Source organism: Falco punctatus, assembly GCF_963210335.1.
Source record: "Falco punctatus genome assembly, chromosome: 19".
In the NCBI taxonomy this organism is placed as follows: domain Eukaryota; kingdom Metazoa; phylum Chordata; class Aves; order Falconiformes; family Falconidae; genus Falco; species Falco punctatus.
In genome coordinates, this window is record NC_137599.1 from 2453412 (window position 1) to 2475666 (window position 22255).

Below are 22255 nucleotides of genomic sequence, written 5' to 3' on the forward strand. Positions count from 1 at the left end.
AGCGGCTTTGGGGGTCTGGGGGGGCCTGAGAGATGTGGCTGGGGGGTGACAGCCTGGGGGGGGGGGGCGGGGGGCTGGGGGGTCCTGAGAGATGTGGCTGGGGGGTGACTGCCTGGGGGGGGGGGGGGCGGGCAGGGGGGACTGGGCACCTGGGGGGCCAGCGGGGGGCTGTGGGGCTGGGCTATGGGGTCAGGCCCAGGTGCCCCATGGACACCCTCGTCCCCCGTGGGGAATGGTCCCTCCCAGCCCCACGGACAGGCCCCCCTTCCCCAGCCCAACGGTCAGCTCCCCCCAGGGGAGAATGGTCTCTCCCTCACCTCACTGACCTCCCCCCCCCCAGCGGAGAGTGGTCTCTCCCTCACCCCACTGACACAAACACACACACACCCCCGGGAATGGTGTTTCCCTCACCCCACTGACCCCCCCTCCCCGAGGAGAATGGGCTCTCCCTCACCCCACTGACACCCCCCCACTGACCCCTCTCCCTGAGGGGAATGGGCTCACCCTACTGCCCCCCTCCCTCGAGGGGAATGGTCTCTCCCTCACCCCACTGACCCTCCCCCCCTGCCGTGGGGAACGGTCGCCCCAAGCCCCACTTCTCCCCCCCCCCCCCCGGGGGAATGGTTTCTCCCTCCTCCTGTTGGGCCCGACCACCCCCCGGCGCGACTCGCGATGGTCGGCGCCGGCGCAGCCTCTCTCTGGCGTTTCCCTTCCGGGGTCAGAGGTTGGCGGCGGCTGGGCGCGCGGGGCCGGAAGCGGCTCTCGCCGGGCTCTGCTTCCGGCGGGGACCGGCACCGGGCGGCGAGAGGTACTGCGGGCGGGCCCGGGGCGGGCGGCAGGGCCCGGGGCCGAGGGGGGGACGCAGCCCCCGGCCCGGGGCGGGTGGGTCCGGGCTGTGCGCGGGCGGCGGCCCCCGGTCGCTCGGCCCCAGCGGGCTGCGGGGCCTCGGCGGGGACGGGGCCAGCGGGGCCTTGGTGCCGGGCCCAGGCCCGGGAGTGCGGCCGCCTGGGGGGCGGGTTCAGCCCTGGAGTGGCGCAGTTACCGGGTCCCCGGGTTCAGCCCCATGGGGAGTTGGGGCGCAGTTACCGGGGCCCTGGGGCTTAGCCCTGGAGTCTTGTTACCGGCTCCCCGGAGGCTTTGGGCCGGGTGTCCCCTGGTGCGGGCTCCCCCGCGGGCCCCCTCCCCGGGGCAGGTGGGGATCCCGGTTGTGCCCTCTGCCCCCGGGCTGACCGGCAGACACCGGCTCTCCCTGGGAGCCCTTCCCGGGAACCTTTGTGTGGCTGTGGTGCTTCCCTGGCCTCCCACCGGCACCGGGCCCTGCAGCTAGGACAGGAGCAGCAGCTGATCCCGGTCACATCCTGCCGAAGCTGTGAACCGCACGGGCGCCCCTGTGCTTAAAGTCCCCCAGGCACCGGGGGTGTGAGTGGGGCCTTCGGGCCGTGACAGCAGCGCTGAGCCGAGGACCAGCATCGCTCCGGAGGCTGCGGCGGTGATGGTACGGGCAGCTAAAAGCTTTGACCCCGTCTCACTGCAGCAATAAAATCATTCCTCCGCAGGCAGGGACCTGGGGGTGCATGTATGGATCTGACTCGGGAAACCTTGCGGCCCCTCTGGGAGAGGAGGAATCTGCTTCTGCCCAGGGATGGGTCCGTGGGGGGCTGTCAGGGGGTCTGTGGGGGGCAGTCAGGGGGTCGGAGGGGCTGTCAGGGGGCCAGCGCTGCGCTCCCCTCAGTCCCTTGGCAAATGCTGACCTCAGCAGCTCCATCCGGAACACCCTGCGGTGGTCCTGGTGCTCATAAATCTGTGTTTTTGTGGCCCTCGATGGCACGGGGGGCTGTGCCGGGCTGCTCTGGTTTTAGAGGTTCACACTAGTGGTTGGCTTGTGCTCTTACCACAGCCACATCCCCGCTGCTTTGGGGCTGGGGTCTCCACAAAGACCCTGAGCTTTGTCCCTGTCCCGTGAGGGGGCTGCCCAGTGTACTCAAGCCCAGAGCTGAGGCACAAGGAGGGACAATGCTCCATGGAGCTGTGGCAGTGTGAGGCTGGTGGCCATCGCTGCCCTCCGCCAGCCCTTGGAGACCCTTCTCTTGCTGTGGTAGAGGCGGTGTGAAGCCCTTCCCTGGCTGTAAACCTGGGCTGCCCCAAGCGTTTGACATCCTGCTCCATGTCACAAAACCTGGTGGTGGCTGTGGGGGACCGGGCAAGATGTGGCTGGGGGTCGGTCGCAGCACAAGGACACCAGATGCTGCGGGGGGGGGGGGGGGGGTCCCACAGTGGCTCCCGAGGGCAGGAATTCTCCCACGTATTCAGGCAGGCTCTGCCTCTCGCTGCCTCCTGGAGCTGGGGGAGCCAGCACCCACCAAAGGGCACCCCAAGGGGGGGCAGGAGAGGGTCTGGACCCCAAATTTCAGCTGGTATCAATTGGGGGTTCAGGCAACTGCGTTGCCACTGCAGCCTTCTGAAAATTGGCGTGATGGTATGAAGCTCTAACGAGGAAGATGTGAGGGGTGAGGGTCGGGGGGGGGGCTGCAGCTCCAAGGTGGGTGTAGAGAGGGGTCAGCTGGGTGGGTACGTGGCTGCGTGGCGCTGCCAGGAGCCGTGGGCCAGCCACGGGTACACTGTGGCCTGCGAGGAGAGGCAGGACCTGGCCCTGGGGCTGGCTCAGCCCTTGGTGGGCAGCGGCTCAACCGAACCGGCACACGGGACCAGGGGGAAATGCGGGATGATGCCGTGGGTTTCCACGGCACTTCCAGAGCTGTTTGCAAGCTGCTCCCGTGCCACATCGTGTAGGAACAAGAGACGACTCGGAGAAGTGACAGCGGAGCGCTGCCTGCTCCCTGGCACACGGTGAGCGCACGGCTGAGCTGTGCCTGCCCTTGGCACGCTGGGTGCCGAGGGGCTGCCATGCCAGGAGCCCACCTCCTCATGCTCGCGGGGAGGGGCTGGGGCAGGGGGATTGTGAGTGAGAACAGCCAGTGGCTGGGGCCGGGGTGCTGTGCTGGGGCTGGGGCGATGTGCTTTTCCAAGACTTTCTGTTTCCCCATTCCTGCCTGCAGTGCCGGGGAGGGGACAGGCTCCCCCCGGGGGTCTCTGCCAATACCTTGTGCCTGCTCGGACGCTGGGCTCAGGCAGCTGTGGTTTTTTGCAGGAGTGGCTGTTCATGGATAGATGGAAACCGCAGCCTTGATCCCCTTCATCACTTGGGCTTTACCGTGGCCGTTCCCTGCCAGCCCCCCTCCTCTGCTCGCCGTCACTCGTGCCACCAGCGCTGCCGGGGGCCAGCACATAACGTGCCCAGCAGAGGGGCCTTTCTGAGCGTGGGCATGAGCTCAGATTAGCGCTGGAAGGTGCTTTAGGGAAAGGTACAATGCGGCACAGGGACAGCTCGCTGCGGAGCTCTGCACCGTGCCCTTGCCGTGGGATCACGGCAGCGTCTGGGGGTGCCCAAAACCAGCCTCAGCCCTGTGGGGTCCCCACCACAAACGCGATGGCGCCTGTCCAGTGGTTTGCTGAAGTCCATGTTTCACTTGCTGGTTTTTTTGGAGTGAGGTTTAGTGTCTAATATCTACCTTTTTTTATTTTAAAGGCATCTCTTCCCGCTAGGAAGCTTGGACGCGTGTTAGTGTCTGGTGAAACACCCGCGGTTGGTCTCTATCGCTCTCCAGGTGTTTTTCTCTCCTGGTGCAGCGCTTGGTGCAAAGGCTGTAACTCTCAGAAGAGGTGACATGAGAATTAGCTGTTGAAGTCGTCATGTGAGCTGAGAAGACACATTAATAGGAAGTTGGGGGCGCAGGAGGAAAGGAGAAGCGATGTCACAAGATGGAAAGGCTTCTTATTGTAAGACATGTCATTAACATGCAAAAACGTGTGTTGATGAGAAGCGTGTGATTTCAGTCTAAAAAGCTGAGAGTGGAAGGGGGTGACTGGAATTTTGGAGGGGCTGCTGTGGCCTTTTGCAGGGACGGGACATGATCGGCACAGGTCCTGGGTCCGTGTTGGTGCCCAGCATCCCCCTGGCGCTGGGTTTTGCCACGTGGACCTGTGTGGCTGCGCTGACTGGGCTCGGTGCTGTCTCAGGATTTCACTGGCTGCCTCTCCTCCGTGTTTGCTTCCCGCTGGGATTTGTGGGCTCGCTGCCAACGGTGGCATCACCTCTCATCCCTGCAGCCCCTCTCGCCTCCCGCTTTACCCTCAGAACAGGAGGTCTCCCCAGCAAAAAGAATTCAAATCAGGGTCTCGAGAGCCGCCCCCCCCGCACTTTTGTTTTTTTGTTTTTTCTTTTTAAATTGGAAAAGCTCTGAGGGATCCCTGGTGCGGGTGCCCCTTCAGACTGTGTTACTGTCACCCGGGGTGTCCCTCCGGGCAGCATGTGCCACTCACGCTTTCCCAGCCTGTTGTGTTGGCTGTTGGGAGCTGCGCTGTTCGAGAGCCCCCGAAAGCAGCTCGTGGCTCGGCAGCCGGTGCGGCGCAGGCTGCGGAGGATGTCTGAATGCATAATACAACACCAGGGCGCTCAATAATTTATCTGTCACCCAGAAAAAGGCACATTTATACACGCTCACATCCAGCCCCTGCTCTTTTTTGCTCTGAGCTTTCTCCCGCCTGAGGGAGCGGTCCCAGCTGGGGGGGGGGGGGCTTCATCTGGGCTTAAAATACTTCAGCCAAACCCACGGTGCTCTGAAGGTAAAGCCCTTGCCGCTGGTCCTTCCCCAGAAGTTGGTTGTTGCCGCTTGGTTTGGGATGGCTGCGCTTCTGAAGGGGTGGTAAACCTCGCCAGGAAGGGTGGGCTTGGAGTGACGGGTGGGTTTAGGCTGCCACGGTGCCGCTTCCCCCTGCTCTGCTGCAGCCCTGGCACCGCAGCGTGGCCTCGGCGTCGGGGGAGGAGGGTGATTTTAAAGCGCTGTGAAAGTTGCGGGGGGCTGCCTAAGTGCAAAGTGGTGTTTGAGGGAAGGAGGCGGTGACACCCTGCCGTAGAGGGGGAGGCAGCCCCTGCAGAGGTGATGTATTATTTAGCGCTCACAGATGTCTTGAACTTTTTCTCAGTTTGAGATGGGCCCCTCGCTCGGAGCGGCGAAGGGCCGTGGTCGTTATGGCTGATCCAAAGTGACAAGTCTTCCAGCGCCTTCCGAAGTGCCTCTGAGAGAGACTAACAGGGACTTGACAGGAGTCCAGCTTTGTTCCCTTTCCAGCCCCAGTGCTCCCTGAGGGCTGGGATGCAGAAGCTACTGGTGCAGGGACCCAAAATTACCCCAAATTGCCCAAAATCAGGCTGTGCTTGTCTCTTCCAGTTGCTTCAGTGGCTGGTGGGGTTTGGCAGCACCCCTGGCTTCACGTGCCCTGTGGATTGTCCCTTCCTGCAGGTCTGGACACAATCCCGGGGCTTTTTTCCTCGGATGTTGCGTGGCTGCAGCCTCCTGGTTGTTGCAAGTGTGATCTGTTGTAGACAAACCTCACTCAGATCCTGGAGGATGCAGAACTGCTGGGGCAGTAGCTAAGGCAGCATAGAATCGGGGGGGGGGGCGGGGTTTTGGAGACAAAATGTCCTTGAGCAGGAGTTATTTTGCAGAGAAGGAGTTTGTAGCTGCGTCTTTGCCGTGGGTGACTCGGAGGTGGCGGAACCGGGGACTGACAGATCCCTGGTGTGACCTGTTTTGACATCCTCGTTCCGTGTTTGTCTCCAGCGGGTGCTTAGTTGCCTGGTCCATTCACATAGCGGCCTCCTTGTGCCTTGCTGACGGAGAGGGAAAAATTTTAATACAATGGTTGGCACGGCTGCAGGAAAACAGCCTTCAGACTTCAACACCTCGCCCCGGGGTTGTGTGCCCGGCACTGCCAGCCACCGCAGCCGGGACAGAGCTCAGCGCTTTTCCCCTGCCGCCTTCCTGTGGCTCTGCTTGGCCAAATCAGGCGTGAAACCCGGTGTCCCGCTCCTGAAGTGAGCGAGGCTCCTCTCTCGGCTGCGCACGATGGGATCTGTGGCCGATGGGATGACCAGCTCCTGAGGTTTCGCAGTTTGCCTCGTGCAAAACGTTGAGCCCCTGGGAGTTTTGCATCCATCCCTGCAGAGGAGGCTGCTGCAGCGCAGGGAAGGGCTCTGGGATCCCGGGAGCTGCTCCCTTTCAGCCTCTGTGGAAACACCCTCTGTGGTTTTGCCATCTGCTGCTCTGGCTGCGGGCTGTAGCCACCAGCTTGGCTCGCCGGGCTGCCTCTGGGTCCCAGTGATGCTTACTGGGAGCTCCGTGGACCCCCTGCACCTCCAAGCTTTTCCCAGCCGATTCCTCCTTCCCTGCAGTGAGCAAGAGGGGGGGCAGGTCTCTGCCTGTGCTGGGGAACGTGGGGTGCCAGAGGGCAGCCCTGGGGTGAGCCCTGCCTGTCCTGGCTTCAGAGAGGGCGGCTCTTGGGCAGCCTGGGAGCCAGCGTTCGCCTTTTCCATCAGGAGCTGTGTAAAACAGACCCTGTCTCGTTTGGTAGTAGGAACATGTGCCTTGAGAAGGGGTATCCAGAGGCCTGAGGGTCCCCTTTGTGTCTCCCCACAGGTGACACACCGACTTGGCAGATGTTGCCGCGACTGACGTAGGACCCAAGTCACTTGGGCCGAGGATGAGCAAACCGACCGAGCTGCAGCACGACCTGGAACGAAGCCTCCCAGCCATAGCGTCCATCAGCACCTCGTTCTCCCAGAGCCAGGGCTTCTCCCCGTATTGCTACTTCTCTCCCGAGAAGAGGAAAGCCATCTCAGATGTGAGGAGGACCTTCTGCCTCTTTGTCACCTTCGACCTGCTCTTCATCTCTTTATTGTGGATAATCGAGTTGAATGTAAGTTGGGGGAAGCGAATTTGTGCAGCCTTTGCCCTTTGAAGTCATGCTTTTGAAATTCAGTTCCCTCCACGTTAATTGCTCTGTTTCAAAAGTCTTGGGCCAAGTCTTTGTTTGTTCTTCCCAGCGCTTTGCTGATTTGTGCTGGCAGAGAAACCGCCGCGCAGCCAGTGTAAACGAAAGTCCGGCTCTTTTCCTGCAACCGGGCTCTGTTGTGGCTGCCCAGGGTCGTTAACGCCGTTGCGTGTAGCGCTCTGCGTCGCAGCGTGACAAGGTCGGGGGTCCGTGGAATCGCCAGGTTGAGCAGTTGGCCCAATTTCTCTCCTGCTTCCCTGAAGCGAAGCCGCTCGCTGCGTTTGCCAAGCAGCTGCCAGCTTCGCTGCGGTGCCTTGTCGGAGGAGCGGGGTAGGGTGTGCGGACCCTCCTCTCACCCACCCAGCTGGTGGGCAGAGACAAAAAGGGCTTTGAGCTTCGGTCCCAACATCTCATCCCGGCTTCTGAAAGCTGGAGATGCTGCTCCACCACACAGGGGAGTAGCGAAGGGGAGCGGGAGGGTTTCGGTCCTCTCCGAAGCAGCTGTCACACCTGTGCAGGCTGCTGTGTTTGCTCAGCATGCCAACTGTTGCAATGACCAGGGAAATCCACTTTATTTACCTCAATCCCATCAAGTTGAAAATACTCCCTGGGCTGTATATATATTTTTTTATTTATTTATTTTTTTTTAAATTATTAATTTTTCCTGAACTGGTCCCGACTGGTTTCAGGTACGACATGTCCTCCCCTGGAACAAGCTGAGCAGAGAGGGGAGATGAACAGATAGACCCCGGCGCTTTTGCGTGCAGCCCTGCCGGTGTCTGGCCTTTATTTATCAGCACTGCATCCTGCATTCACTTAGCGGCTCTTATCTCTGCCCTGCTTATCTCCTGGGTGTCTGCACTTAACAGATTGTCCCAGCCAGCAGCTCCCTCACCCTGCCCACCTCAGCCGACTGCGCTGTGTCATGAAAAGACCCCTGTCCCCCCAACCCCCAGCCCCGCTTAGGAAAAAGCATCTCTCAGCCAGCATTCCAGCCATGCCGATGGTGTCCTGCACCAGCACGCCAGACTTGGACCCTGGCCTCCTGCTCTTGTCCCTGTTCTCTCTGCTCTCTGGAGGGGTGCCGTCTGCAAATCAAAAAATCCAGCCCCGGGGAGATAATCTGCCAGCGCGGTCACCAGGGTGATTCTGAACGTGGGTCTTGCAGGTAGCCATTAATGAGTGACTAACTGCTGATATTTGGGCCCTGAGCTGAAATGCTGCATATTTAAAGCTATTAGGACAGCTTATTTGCCTAGTTATGAAGAGCAACGATTTTATATCATGACTAATGCTTTTTTTATCAAACAGTTTCCTTTGCTGGGAGATAAAGCCCAGCAAATTGGCCCTCGTTAAATGTCTGTTGCCTGCAAACTGGAATTCTGCGAGCTTGCTGCTCTCGGAGGCAGAGATGCCTCAGACGGTCCTTCTTCCTCGTTCACGGCAGTTGTATTTAAACTGAGAGAACACCTCTCGGAAATCATAATCCGGAGCCTTCCCTGTGTCTCGTTCCTCCTGCAGCATCTCATAGCGGAGCCGTGGCGCGGGGAAGCAGCTTTCAGCAAAGCTGGCTGGCACGAGCCCTGCAGCTGCAGATCAGATAAAGCAATAGTGCAGAACTGCTTTGCCCCCCCCCCCCCCCCCGCCCCCCCCCCCCCCCCCAAATATTAAGCACCAGCCCTGACCTAGAGGGACCGTTTCCCGATGGCTGCCTCTTCTGTCCTTGGACTGTCTGACAAGAGGGTGCCAGGCCACCAGGCTGCCAAGAACTGGCCTGAGATCCACCAACTTGTTTCTCACAGATCATCAAACAGCTGTCAGCCTCCACCAGCTTCCAGGCCAGCTGGGCGGCATTCAAACCAATAGCCTAAAGGTGAAACATTTGTTCCAGTTACCTGAGCCATCCGCTTCCTCATAAACAGCGATTCCAGGCTCCCGAGAAGAGGATTTATGGTGTCAAAAGTACCAGGGCTCTCGGGGCCCCGGATTGTCTCGGCGTGAGGCAAGAGAGCTCTTCTGTGAGCTTTTTCCACGCTCCCGTACGCTATTCCAGAAAGCGGTTTTGCCTCTTTCAGGTTTCCTTGCAGCCTGCCTGTGCCTGCGCCTGTCCCTTGTCCTCCTCTCCTCCCTCTTCCCCTTTGCCAGTACGTTTGAACCTGCTGGTTGACTCCCTCCGTCAGCTTTCCAGGAGGGCAGCTGGGCCCTGCTGTGAGAAGCCAGCTGGCCTGGAAGAAAGGAGCAGGGGACCCCTCGGTGCTTTGCACGAGGAGGATGCTCGCAGCTTAAATTCCACCAGGTTGCTGAGTGACCCCTGAGAGCCCTGGCGGGGGAGATGTTTTTGTTCAGCGCGGTACCGAAGGTGCTAGAAGAACACTTCCCTGCCGTTTTTCCTTCTTTCCACGGCTCCTGCCGTACAGCTGAAGTCTGTCACCTGAAGCCACGCGTGGAAGGAGTGGGAGGTGGTGTCTGACCAAGGGCTTTAGGCTGTGAGACTTGTGATGCGGTGGCGCTGGATGTGCTGAGCCGAGGGAGCGGCTTTTCCCTGTTGGAAAGCTCCCACGGGGAAGTGTTTGAGGTACCCCTGTGCTGCTCCAGCTCTGGCTGTACCCGACTCGGGTGTGAATCCGAGGGGGAAACGGGCTGTTGTGTCCTCCCGGGCTCCTGCGCTGGCGGGTGAGGCGGCGGCGTGCACGCAGCAGGCATTTGTATGCCTGATGCATAACCTGACCCGGCGGTAACCTCTGGTCACCGCTTGGCCGGGTTCCTTCTACCATTAGTTTCTTATCAGTGCACTCAATAGCTTTCTGCTTTCCTCTCTCCCCTTCAGACCAAGGATGGCATTCAGAAGAACTTGGAGAATGAAATCATCAAGTACAAATTTAAGGCTTCTTTCTTTGATATATTTGTGAGTATCCCAGCCTGCTGCAGGCGAGGAAGCAGCTTTGGAGCTAAGGGTGGCACGGTCAAAGGCTGGGCAGGGAGGGTCTGCGTGCTGGGGAGGGGGCTGGGGTCTCCCCGCAGCCTTGCCCCTCGCCTGGCTGGGCGAGATGGGGCAGGTCACAGCCTTGACCCCATCTGTCAGGCGATGGGGTCTGGGGTCTGGGCCTGTGTCCTCCCAGCACCCGGCAGAGGGACAAGGGCAGTGACTAGTGTCGATGGCTTTTTGTTTTTCAAGGTCTTGGCTTTCTTTCGTTTTTTTGTGTTGCTGCTGGCCTACGCAATCGTAAAGCTGCGCCACTGGTGGGTCATAGCGGTAAGGCGGCAATTTTGGCTTTCCTGGGGTTTGGTTTTTTTGGTTTTTTTTTTTTTTTTTTTGAGTTTTCTCTCCCTGCCTGGAGTTTGCAGGGATTTGAGAGAGGTAAATTTATTTTTCAGGTCACTACGTTGGTATCCAGTGCCTTCCTGATTGTGAAGGTCATCCTCTCCGAGGTTGGTTTCCTTGGGCTCGCAGGGGATTGCTTTGTGATTACTTGACGCCGCTCTTCTCCCGTTGGTGGCAACTCCCTGTGGTTTCTCCTTTTCTTCCACGCAGCTTCTGACCAAAGGGGCTTTCGGCTATTTACTTCCTATCGTCTCGTTTGTCATTGCTTGGCTAGAGACTTGGTTCCTGGATTTTAAAGTCCTAACTCAGGAAGCAGAAGAGGAACGATGTGAGTATTTTGCTCCGCTCTGGTAGGAGTTGGCAGATGAGGCTACCAGGCCTGGGGTTTCTGCTGCTTTGGCAGCACCTTGACAGATACGACATTTATGGAGAAGTGATCTCCAGGCTGGCTGTGCTGGTAAGTGCCTGACTCAATTCTGTTATGGTATAGAAGTCCCTTCAGGGGAAGAAAATACCAGATTATAAAAAGCATCTTTTAATTGAGCGGAGAAAAAACGTGCCAGATTCCCCAATGTCTGGATCCTGAAGCCAGACGTGTTGGAAAGAGAGCTCACCTCCGCATCGGAGAAAATGTTTTGAAACAGTGAGACAAATGCCAGGCGGGCTGTTGGGACTCTCCGTCTCTGGATATCGGTCTTTGAAAGGTCTCCAGCCCGGATCCAGAGAGGATTGCTTCGGTCACGGCCACGTTATGGGGGCATGGCGTGAGTTATGGGGTGTGAAATTTTACAGCCTCTGGTCGCCGAGGTCAGACTAAATGGAGATGGAGTCTGACCTCATGCTTTACGAATTATCCCGCAGCGCCGGGCACCCGTAACTTCCAGGGGTCCCTCTAGGGAGTGGGTGCTCAGCCTGGACTGCCGTGGCTGCCTGTTCCTAAAGCAGCCAGAGGAGTTTGTGGCTCTCCCAGGCTCAGCTGATGAAAGAGGACTGGAAAATGGCACGTAAAAGAAGGAGGATTTGTCAAGCGGGGCTCGATCAGAAATGCACTGACTGACTGGAAAACACCAGAGGATGTTTGGGTCTTGCGAGGAGGCTTTAAGATGAAAAATGGTCAAGTGTTTAATGCTTCTATTGGATTAGGCTCAGGTTCCAAATTGCTTCCAGGGGAAGCTCTTATTTAATTAGACGCTTAATCGCCTTTGGATTTGACAAGCAGAAGAGCCCATTGATCTCCATGCAGATAAAATGTCTCAAACAAAAGAGGAGGCAATAGGAGCTGAAAAGCTTGTGGGCTGGCTGGTGTCGGGGCGAAAAGACCGGCTGTATCTGGAAGAAAGTGGCTGGGAGGGTGCTTGAGTACCCTCAACCCCAGTTCTTCCCAGTTCAACCCCAGGACCCCTTGGTTTTCGAAGCATTGGATGCCGTGTGTGTGTAAAACCTGGTGCTTTGCTTCGCAGGGTACCTGGCAGCCGAGGCTGCAGCCTCCCGTGGCCCCCTGCTCTACCCCCGAGCCCTTTCCGAGGGACAGTTCTACTCCCCACCGGAGTCCTTCGCAGGTAAGACGTGCTCTCCTGCTCTGGCACCTCACCGGTGGCCGGGCTGCCTCATTCCCCAGCTTGTTCCCTGGGTCTCTTCGCCTCCGTAATCACCTCCCCCCGCTCCCCGAGCTCTGTCTCGTTATCCCGGCCCTTGGCAGTGGCGGGTGGCAGGGCCTCCAAGAACTGACACTGCAAAACAGGCTCCTCTCTCCTCGCACGGCGCCCGTGCCTGGGCAGAGGAGGCACGGCCATGCTGTCTCTGTGCCATCTGCGGAGCACCGGTGTGCTCAGCCCTGCACGCCTGGCTGCAGCTCGGTGGGAAACTGGAGCCTTTTGTGGTCCTGGGATTAAATGCTCTTAGCTGCGGTTGAAGGACTTGAAAAATCCTGCCCTCGGGATGAGGGCAGGGGGGCGAGTTGCCACAGGCAGGTGAGGATAAAGAGCTGGCACCAGGCCACTGCCCTGTGACACCACCTCGTGCCGGCTCCAGAGACCTCCCCTGCTCGGGAGCGAGGGGATGGCAGCCGGGGCAGGTGTCTCGGTGGAGCTGACGCCGCGCTCAGCCTGCCGGAGAGCCGAGCCCGGCAGCCAGCTGCGGCACCGAGGCGTTTGGGGGGGCAGGACCCGGCTTGTGTCAGGGTTGTCCCCACTGACGGCCCTTGCCAGAGGGTAGGGTGCGGGGATCGGACCCTGGCTGTCCCCCGTGGGAAGGTGAGAGGGAGATTGTCTGAGTGGGGTCTTCGTTAGCTGTGTGTTAATTGTGGGCTTCCCCCGGCCAGGGTCGGACAACGAGTCGGATGAGGAAGGCGCAGGGAGGAAGGTGTTGACAGCTCAGGTAAACATCGGCTTCAGGCTGAGCCAGGGCTGCAGGAGCCTCTGGCAATCCTGCAGCCCCATCAGGGTGCTGTACCTGCAGAGCACCAGAGGCTGCTGCTGTCCCTCATTTCCCAGCCTTCTGTTCTGGGGACATGGGGCTGAGGAGCCCTGCCTGCCCCCAGGCTGCTCCCCGTGTGCCCTGGGACCGGTGGCAGCGTGGCCGCCGCAGGACGGAGGGTCCTTTGGGCCACCCGACACTAACCCGCTTCCCCAGAGCTGCGCACCCTTCCCTCCAGCATCCTGCAGGGATGTCATTCTGGCTCTGCCTCCTACCTGGCCCCCTCTCCCCTTCCCTCTCTGGTCCCCGGTTACGCGGTCACATACTGCGAAGGGCATCGCCCCGACCATCCCTGCCGATTCGCGGCTCGCGGGGCCGTCCTTCGCCTCCCCGAAGCCTGGCTGGGCGCAGGCTGCTTGGTGCTCCTGTCCAAGTGCTTCTGCTGCCGTTCAGCCCCAGTTCTGGCACCTCCGCCGAAGGAAGCTCCGCATCTCATAGCCCTTTGCCTGCTGGAAACCCTTACGTTAAGGCGGGAGGCTCACTGGTAGGCGCAGCTGGTGTGTGGATACAAGCCAGGGCGGGGAGCGTGACTCTCGGCTCCAAAATGAAGCCTCTGTGACCCAAATTAAGAGATTTCTGCCGTGTGGTGATGGGAGATATCCCCTTTCCCTCTGCCAGCCCTGGGAGGGGGGTCGGAAGCCTTGCACGCGCGCTTCAGGCTCTCTGCAAACCCAGCTAATGAAATTCTCTCTTCTCTCCTAGGAGAAAGAGTATGTCCGACAAGGCAAAGACGCGATGGAGGTTGTGGACCAAATCCTCGCCCAGGAAGAGAACTGGAAGTTCGAGAAAAACAATGCAAGTGTCGTCCCCCCCCGCCCCACCTGCCGGGCAGCGCTGCTGGCAGAGGGCACGGATGGCTTAGCAAAAACGGGAGGACAAATGAGGCTTTTGAAACCTCCTTGCGACATGAAAAATTAACAAGCGTTACAATTACCTGATTGAATTAGGAATCTATTCCAGTTCAGTTAAATGTAAAATCCCCTCTTATTTAATTAGACGTTTAATTGCCTTCCTGTTTGACAGGAGAGAGCCCATCACTCCTCCCCTCTAGACAGCAGGCGGGCAGGGGCGGACAGCTCACCTTTGGGTGGGCGTTGTGATGCGGAGCCGTGGTGCCGGCGTGGGGAGGGCCCCGTTGGCGCAGCCCCTGCCCTTGCTCCACAGCAAGATGCCTTTGGGTGTGCTGGGGAGACCAGGGCGTGCTGGGGAGACCAGGGCGTGCTGGGGAGACCAGGGCGTGCTGGGGAGACCAGGGCGTGCTGGGGAGACCAGGGCGTGCTGGGGAGACCAGGGCGTGCTGGGGAGACCAAGCCGTGCTGGGCTTGGGGCTTTTGGGCCAGCTTTGGCCCACGTGGCAGCAGGAGAGCGGGATGCAGACTGCTCTTCCTACCCCTAAAGCTGTTTGTGTGTCGTCGTCCCCCAACCCTTCCCCGGGACAGGGACCTTGCGAGTGCTGGGAACGTAAATCGGGGACAAGTCACTGCCTGGCATCTTCCTTCTCACGTGGCTTCGTCGAAGCATCCGCAAGTCGCAGCTCTTGTGTCGGGCAGCGCACAAAGCAAAGCGGGCCCTGCCCTGCCTGTGTCCTCGCCAGGCTGGTTCATCCCCTGGGCTACAGCAGAGTTTTCTGGGGTCCCTAGAGCTCTTTTCTCTCCGAAGGCTGGGAAGAAAGGGTCACTGCCTCTGCCCCCTAAAACCAACCTTGCTTTCTGCTTGCGGGCTCGCGGCACGATTCGGGTGAGCGTCCTGCAAACTGCAGTCTCATCTGGTGTTTAAAATTCCCTTGTCAAGTGATCCATTGTCTGATGCCAAACTAGCTGGGCAGATTGTTTTCTTTATCCAAAGGGGGATGGATTTAAATAGACTAATCAGAGTTTAACACAGGGCTAATGATGAAAGGTTATCATCTGTCCATCCCCTAACCCCTCCAGGGAGTCTCTTCTCAGATGTAGGTAACAACAGCGGCGTTGGCAGACTCACCCCTTTCTCTTACCCTGGTGTCGGTAGCTCGCTACAAAGAGAATTTGACCTTGACGTGGAGTTTGCAGGCTGGCATGGGGTAGATTCTTTTTCTGTCTCGTCGCTGCTGCCTCTCTGGATATTGTTTTGTTTATGGAAATATGGGCATGTGCATCCGAAACGTGCCCAGCGTGGCTCCCGTACTGGGGTTACTGCCTGGGGGTGGGGGATGGGGACAGGGGACATTTGAGGGCTTGTGTTTGCAGACTAGCAGGCTTTACCCCAGATAAAGCGATTTATTTGCTAACAGAAATGTAACTTATGTCTTGCACAGGACTTTGGTGACGTTGTTTACACTTTTGAAATACCTTTCCATGGCAAGACCTTTATCTTAAAGGTAAGAACCTTCCCGGGCCGCTTCTTTAGTCTGCGTGGTACCAGGTGAAGAGTGACAGCTCTGCTCGGAGCCACGGCTCAGCTCTCGCGCCCGTTGCTGGCCCTGGCAGGACAGGTCAGGCTGCAGAGCACGCTCTTTTTGCTTGAGACAGATGAACGGCACCGCACACTCTAGGGAATCTCTCCAGGAAAGCCCCTTGGCTGGCGGACAAACTCCCCAGCAAATACGCTGGGCCCCAGTCTCTGCTGGTAGAAATGGGAGCAGGTGACTGCAAGACTCGCTTCCAACCCCAGCATCTAGGACTAATCTGACCAAGGAGGCTAATTGGAACTAATTGCCAGCAAGACCAGGGCTGAGCGTGCGTCTGCTGCTGCCTGGCATTGAGAAGAGCTGCTCGGAAGTGCCTTGCTCTGTGCCCTCTCGCTGGAGTGGCTTGGCTGTAAACCACGCTTTAATGAAGCATTGGTGCTGCGGTGGCTTTTCTTTGTTCCAGTGCATATGTTGCCTCGCTGGCAGGAGCTGCCAACGGAGCAGCTCTGTATTTGCAAGAAAAAGCTGGATGGTCTCACTTTACTGCATTAACCATTTGCCTCCAAAGATCCCTTGTCCCACGGGGAGGTGGAGAAATGAATGTTGTCTGTGCTGGAGCTCAGAATAGCTTTTCAGCAACTTCCCGGAGCAGTCGTGCACGCAGCAGAAGTGCTGATAGATGTGGGGCGAGGGCGGGAGAGGAGCCAGCCTGAGTCAGCCCCGAGGTCCGTCCGTCTCGCCGTGGGACGGACGGACGGACACTTGTCCTTGCACGGACCTCGGCAGGCGACTGCCGAAACCCGGGGTCTGCTCTGTCCCCTCTGACTCCCCCGGGGAAGGAGAGCGCTGTGGCAGAGGGGCGACAGCCTTGGCTTTGCCTGCGCCGGACCAGCCTCACCGCTCCCCTCCTGTATTATCTCCCTTGTTCTTTGTGATCTGCCCCGTGTTCCTTAAAAATAATCTTCCCAAGGCGGAGCGAGGGACTGGGCTAACTGCTCTGGTTCTCTGTCCTCAGGCTTTCCTGCAGTGCTCTGCTGAAACGGTTTACCAGGAGGTTATTCTCCAGCCTGAGAAGATGATCCTGTGGAACAGAACAGTGGCAGCTTGCCAGGTGAGCGTGCCGGACAAAGATGGCTTAATCACAGGAGCTCCTTGGAGCGGAGAGTTGGAGCTTCCCAGTCCAACACAGCCTGTCGGCGGTGCCCAGGCCCTACTGGAGCTTCGCTGGATCGGAGTCGCTGAGGCGTTAAATCTCCGCCGCTCATCCGTACGATCCGAATGCTCGGCGGTAGCCAGCTGCATGCGTGTGCCCATCCAAAAGCCCATGAGGTGGGCAGGGAGATGGGCCAGCGGCGGAGCCAAGCCTGCTTGTGCTGGGTAGGGTTTGGGCGTTTTGCACTCTTGGTGTGGCAGGGAGCCGGAGGCAGCGCCTGTGCCCCCCAACCCCAGCCCCAAAAACCAGGGGGATGGGTGTCCCAGAGCAGGAGACAAACCTGGGCACGCGCTGCCCGAGAGCTCGCCCCCCTCGGCCTCACCGTGGCTGCTGAGGATGCTCTGGGTGCTTTGCAGCCCGGTGCTGTTTTAGGGGAGGGGTCCGTATCACCCAGCTGGTGGCACGTGCAGACCTGCAGGCACAGTCTGAGGAAATCGCTCTCTGTGGGGGTTTTTTTTGGATTTTATTTCCTGGTTTTTTTTGCCCCCCCACCCCCCCCCCCTCCCCTAGATTTTGCAGCGGGTCGAAGACAACACGATCGTCTCGTATGACGTGGCAGCTGGGGCTGCAGGCGGTGTTGTTTCCCCAAGGTCAGTTTATTCCACTGTTTTAATCCCGAGCCCCTAAAACACCCTCCTGAAACGCGGAGAGAAGCATCGGACGGTGGTGAGAGCGCTCTGCCCCGGCTCAGCCGCCCGGCGCTGGCGGGGAACCCCGGTGTCAGCGAGGCAGGACTGGCTCCCCGAGGCGAGGAGCCCCTCAAGTTTCCTCCAGGCCTTTCTGGCAGGAGGCTGGAAGCTCCAAATCTGCCTCAGTGGGTCTCCCTGATGCCAGTGCTGCGCTGTGCTTTGTCCGGCTGCTGATGTACCCCTGCCCCAGCCTCTCCCGGCAATGCCGGCGAGCGGGAGCTGCTCCTGCAAAGCCCCCGTGCCCCCTTTCGAAGCACTCAGCGCCCTTTCTTTGCTTAGGGATTTCGTGAACGTGCGCCGGATCGAGAGAAGAAGAGACAGGTACATTTCCTCAGGGATGTCAACCACGCACAGCCTGAAGCCTCCGCTCTCCAAGTATGTCAGGTAAGAGGCAGCTTCTGTTATTTTTTATTTATTTTTTTTTTTTTTTTTAAGCTGGTATCTGACACACGCCCTTTGCTTAAGCTTAGGGCAGAGAGCCACTTTAAATGCAAACCCTGCTGTCTTGCTGGCAGCGTTTGCAGGAAGCTAATCTATTTGTGGAACTCAACCTTGCTTCCCTTGTTCTTCTTCCTTTGTTAAAGAAACTCTCTGTGCTTTTCGGTGTTGCTCGGGCGTTTCCCAGCTCTCTACTCAGGGGAGTGGAGGTACCGACCAGTACCAGCACAAATCCCAACCCCAGCCGCATCCTGTTTGTGTAACGGTTAATTCCCAAACAGGGCCAGCTGCCATTTCTGAGGGGCAGTAAACAGCTGACCGGGGCTCGCTTTGAGCCTCTCGGATGCCTTTTCAGCCGGTCACTTACTGACTTTAAAGGCTGCAGACATTAAGAAACGGTCCCGTGGGTGAAACGAGCTGCGTCAGGATGGACTGGCTCCCAAAGTGTCAGCAGGTCTTTGGCCTCTCCCGTTCCGAAGGGACAGCTTCGCCCGGCTGGTGATGGATCTCGGCGGGGTTAGTCTCCTCAAACAAGGACTCCTTGTTACTGTCTGCTCCGGTGCCCAGGGCCCAGCTGTGCCACTTCGCGCACTGACTTTGTTTTTCCTAATAATCTGGTTAAAGCAATTGACATTTTAACTGGGAGCCGTTAGAGCCGCCTCAGTCTATTTAAGAGCCGGGGACTTCAGGGCCTAGAAAAATCTTTTTGCAAACGTACGCAGCAAAAATAGCGTGTTCCTGAAACGGGGAAAGGAAATCTGTATTTGGGCTGTGTGTGCGAGCACAGCTCGTGCCTCTGAGACGGATCAGATGGTGCGAGGCAGGATCTGGGGGCTGCAGTGACGAGGCTCCCTGCGCCGAGCCTGTCCTGACCGCGCAGGCTTTCCCTAGCCGCTCGGCTTCCCTGGGACCTCTCCTTTGCCCCCCTTTTCCACAGGGTTGTGCCACAGAAACCTCCCCGCGGTGCAGAGCCGCTGGCGGCTGGGCTGGCACAGTCCAGAGGCTGCTTCTCAGCCGGCAGCCCCGCGGCAGCCCTGGCACCACCTCTGCCAAGGCACCTGTGGGAAACCTGCCTTGCCACGCTTGCTCGTGTGCCCACAGCCAAAGCAGATACCTTCCCGGGCACTCCGCGCATCTGCTCTTACCCCGCTGGGCTCTAGTCCTGGCTGCCAGGCGGAGGAGATGGCTGCTGCCGCTGCAGGAGCTAGCGCAGGATCGGTGCGGTGCACCCCAGGGCGTCAGGAGAATTGGCTTTTCAGCCAGCCCCCAGCTCTGACCGCGTGCTCTCGCTTCCCCGCAGGGGTGAGAATGGACCGGGAGGATTCATCGTCCTGAAATGTCCCAGCAACCCCAGGGTCTGCACGTTCATCTGGATTCTCAACACGGACTTGAAGGTAAAGGCAGTTCTTTGCTGACGGGCGAGCGCTGTGGCCGCATCCTGTCCCCAGCAGGGCTCAGCAGCAGGCTCCGGCAGCCCCCGCGGCGCTCGGCTGCGTGCTGGGGACCCGCTCGGTGCCCACAGCGGCTGCATTATCAAAGGCTGCCCTAAAGGGACCAGACTTTTGCAGGTGGAGGTTAAACGCTGCCTGAAACCCCCTCTCTGTCCCGGTGTGGGGCAGGGAAGCGCTCCCTTACCTGATCTCTGATCTCGCTTAGGGGTTTCACAGCTCTGTGTGCAGGGCTGGGGGCGAGATTTTTATTTGAATCCTCTTTGGGGACCTCTCTGGGGCATGTGAAGTGTTGTCTGGCTGTTTGCTGCTCCCAGGAACCCGCTGAAGGGGTCGATTCACTCACCCCATTCCCAGGCACCCTGGTACGAACGTAGCCCCCCACCCCGGGAGCGCGGGGGGTTGCATCCGTGCCCGGGAAAAGGCGCGTTGGCCTTACGAGATGACCCAGATCTTGGAGCTATTTGCGGAGCTGCGTGTCGGGTCCTCGCTGGTGGCCCAGACAAAAGGCAGCGCACGAAGGGAGCGGGGGCTCGGGCGGCTGGGGGGGGAGCGGAGCTGGCCCCTTTTCTGCCTCCGCTGAAGGCTGACGTGGTAACGGCGCTGCAGCAGCGAGCACAAAGGCCCCATTCATCAGCGCTCTGCTGCAAAGCTGCGCGGCCCCCTCCCCTCCCACGTCCCTCCCTCCCTCCCCACAAAGTCGAGCAGCTCCTGCCTGCCTTGGGAAAAGCTTTGGGAAGGATTTGGAGGAGCCCTTGCCCGGTTGGCGCAAGCAGGGGCAGAGCAGAGTGTGGCCTCGTGCCCCGGAGAGGTGTTTTCCTGCACGGATCTGGCTCCGCTGCCTCTTCCGCCCCGCCGTGATGGGCGAGTTTGGAGGGAAAACAAACCCGCTTGGTCGTGCAAGATGGGAGCTCCGAAAGGAAAGATGTTCCTTGTGCTTCCCGGGCCGGAGAGCACTCGCCCACTGCCTGCCTCCGCTCCTGGAAGAAATGCCGTAGCAGCCGAGCTATTAATAACCCGTCAACTGCTTCCACCATCTTCCTGAAGGGCTCTGCTGGTGCCCGGACCCCTCTTCTGGGCTGCCTTGTTATTTCCTTTGGCCCTGGAGAAGTATTTATAGCACACGGCTCATCCCTTCCTGCGGCCAAGGGTGAGGATTACACACGTGTGTGTGTGTTTGTGTCAGTGCTGGAGCTTCGTCCCAGAGCTCCTGTCAGGGAGGTGCCTGGACTGGCCCCTGGACCAGTGCTCGGAGCCTCCTGTTCCCGGTGTCACAAGGGGAGAGAAAGTCCAGGAAAAAGTCCAGGAAAAAGGCTGTGCCTGCCTGCCTGGCTGAAACACCCCAGGACATGGTGGGGGGGGGTCCTCCTGTGCCTACCTGCCCCCCCCAGGGGAGTGGGCCAGCCATCCCTGCCTGCACTCAGGACCCCCCCGTGAGCCCCCGGTGCTGCTCCCAGCCCTGCTCAGCTCCCTTCCCCCGCGGAGGCAGCTCAGGATTCTGGTTTTTTTTCTGCATAACGGAGCCCGGGCCGAGGCGGTTGGGGTTGAGTCGTGCAGGGCTTTTTTAGAGAAATCAAAATGCGTTTCGGTTCCTCCCCCGGAGCCAGCTCCTTGGAAGCGGCAGCTCCCCGCTGCGGTGCTTGTGCATCCCTCAGCACCGCCGGGTCAGGATGGGGACCAGCCCTGGGCCTCTGTGCTGCCCTGACTCACGCTCCCTCTTTGTCCCTTTGTCCCCGCAGGGTCACCTGCCCCGGTACCTGATCCACCAGAGCCTGGCTGCCACCATGTTCGAGTTCGCCTTCCACCTCCGGCAGCGGGTGGGCGAGCTCTGCGGCAAGCCGTGAGCAGCGGGGACCTGCCCTCGACGGACATTCCTCTGCCCTCTCCCCTCTGCGGCCGGGGTGGGGGGACACGGACAGCCGGGAGAGGACCCTGCGACCCCCCCCTACCCCACCCCCCAGGGATGGGGCCGTGTACTCACAGTGCTGACATGAGGCCGGGGGGTGCTCAGCTCCTCCTGCCCCCGTTCCCCCTAACCGGGGCCCTGAAACCACTGATGGTTGCGTGCCAAACCCCTGCCCTGCCCTCCTCTGGGTCTGACCCCCCCCCCCCCATCCCCTCCCGCCGGGGTTTTGGTGACCCCCAGACTCCTGCGCTTGTGCCTCAGTTCCGTGAGGAAGAGGAGCAGAGGAGGAAGCCACGTTAGGGTGAGAACGGGGGTCCGTGCCCCGTGCCAGGCTCTGCCCCTCTGCATGTGGGGGCAGAGATGCAGCTCGTGCCACCTCCCACCCCACCCCCCCTTGCCCAGCTCTCTGGGGGGGGCTGTGCAGGGGACCCCTCCTCGCTGTTCCTGGGGCTGCCCGGGCCCCTCCTCGGGGCTCGGCTGAGCTCATCCCCCCCCCTGCACCCCCCACCCCCCCATCCTACCCGCAGCTCCTGGCGGAGGCAGAGTGTGATTTGCCTTAAGCAGAGACTTTGATCCTTTTTGGGGGGTGCGGGAGGGGGCGGATGCGGGGCGGGGGCGACTGCGGTTGCTTTCTACCTGCGAGTGCCGGTGCCGTGTTCTGGGCTATAAATGGCAACAGCGCGAAGCCGCCCGCACGCGGGGGCACACGCTGGCAGCACTGCGGCGAGGGGAGGGGGGGGGGGCACCCAGCCTGGGCCCCAGGGGGCTCTCTGCCCCCCCCCCCCCCCAACCCCCAACCCCCCTGTCCTGGGGGTCTGTGCTTCCCCCCCCCCCCCAAGGGGTGACACCTCGGGCCGGCGCTTGGCGGAATTAAAGCCTCGCACTGTGCAGCTCCTTGTTTTCCACGTGCCCTTTGTAACCCGAGCAAATAAAAGCGAGGAGGAACGCTGGCGGCGGGGTGGGGGCCAGCCTCAAGCCCCCCCCCCCCCCCGCCCCCCCCCCGGGCTCAAAGGACTCGTCCTCCAGCCTCCTTCAGCCATGGGTGTCACTGTCCCCCATCCTGTGGTGGCACCGGGCAGCTCCTGGGCATCCTAAGGTTTCCCTGGATGTCCCCCGGCCCTGGAGCGGGACCACCGTGGCTGGAAGGGGCTGGAGACCGGTGTGTGTCGTGTGTCCCCCCCCCCCCCATGGCAGCAGCGGTGGCCACGTGTGCCCCGGCTGTTGGCACCCGGCGAGCGCCCGTCTGTTCGCAGCCCCCATCTGTTGGCCCTACAAATAGCCCAGCCGGTGGGGGGGGGGGGGGGGGCTTGCCACCAGCAACCCCCCTACCCGCTTGCCTGGCATAGCCAGTCCCTGCGCCCTGGTGGGGGGACGCACTGGGACGGGACCCCAGTGGCGTGGCCACCACGGTGGGCACCGGCAAAGCCGTTAGTGCCGCCGGGGTCCATCGCGTTGGCTGGTCGCGGGGGCCGGTGCCAGCGGCGTGG

The 22255-nt window shown here is 60.1% G+C and overlaps 1 protein-coding gene across 1 annotated transcript; it reads left to right on the top strand.

Moving 5' to 3' along the window:
• Positions 1 to 681: 681 nt before the first annotated feature.
• On the top strand, positions 682 to 21658 carry STARD3 (StAR related lipid transfer domain containing 3). Its single transcript, XM_080369290.1, has 15 exons — positions 682 to 808; positions 6537 to 6816; positions 9719 to 9796; positions 10067 to 10144; positions 10267 to 10320; positions 10424 to 10541; positions 11674 to 11772; positions 12534 to 12589; positions 13391 to 13483; positions 14982 to 15044; positions 16090 to 16185; positions 16798 to 16877; positions 17256 to 17360; positions 18715 to 18808; positions 20602 to 21658. Exons 2-15 carry the CDS (start codon positions 6601 to 6603, stop codon positions 20704 to 20706), a joined length of 1335 nt encoding a protein of 444 aa, XP_080225416.1. The 5' UTR covers positions 682 to 808; positions 6537 to 6600; the 3' UTR covers positions 20707 to 21658.
• Positions 21659 to 22255: the final 597 nt, after the last annotated feature.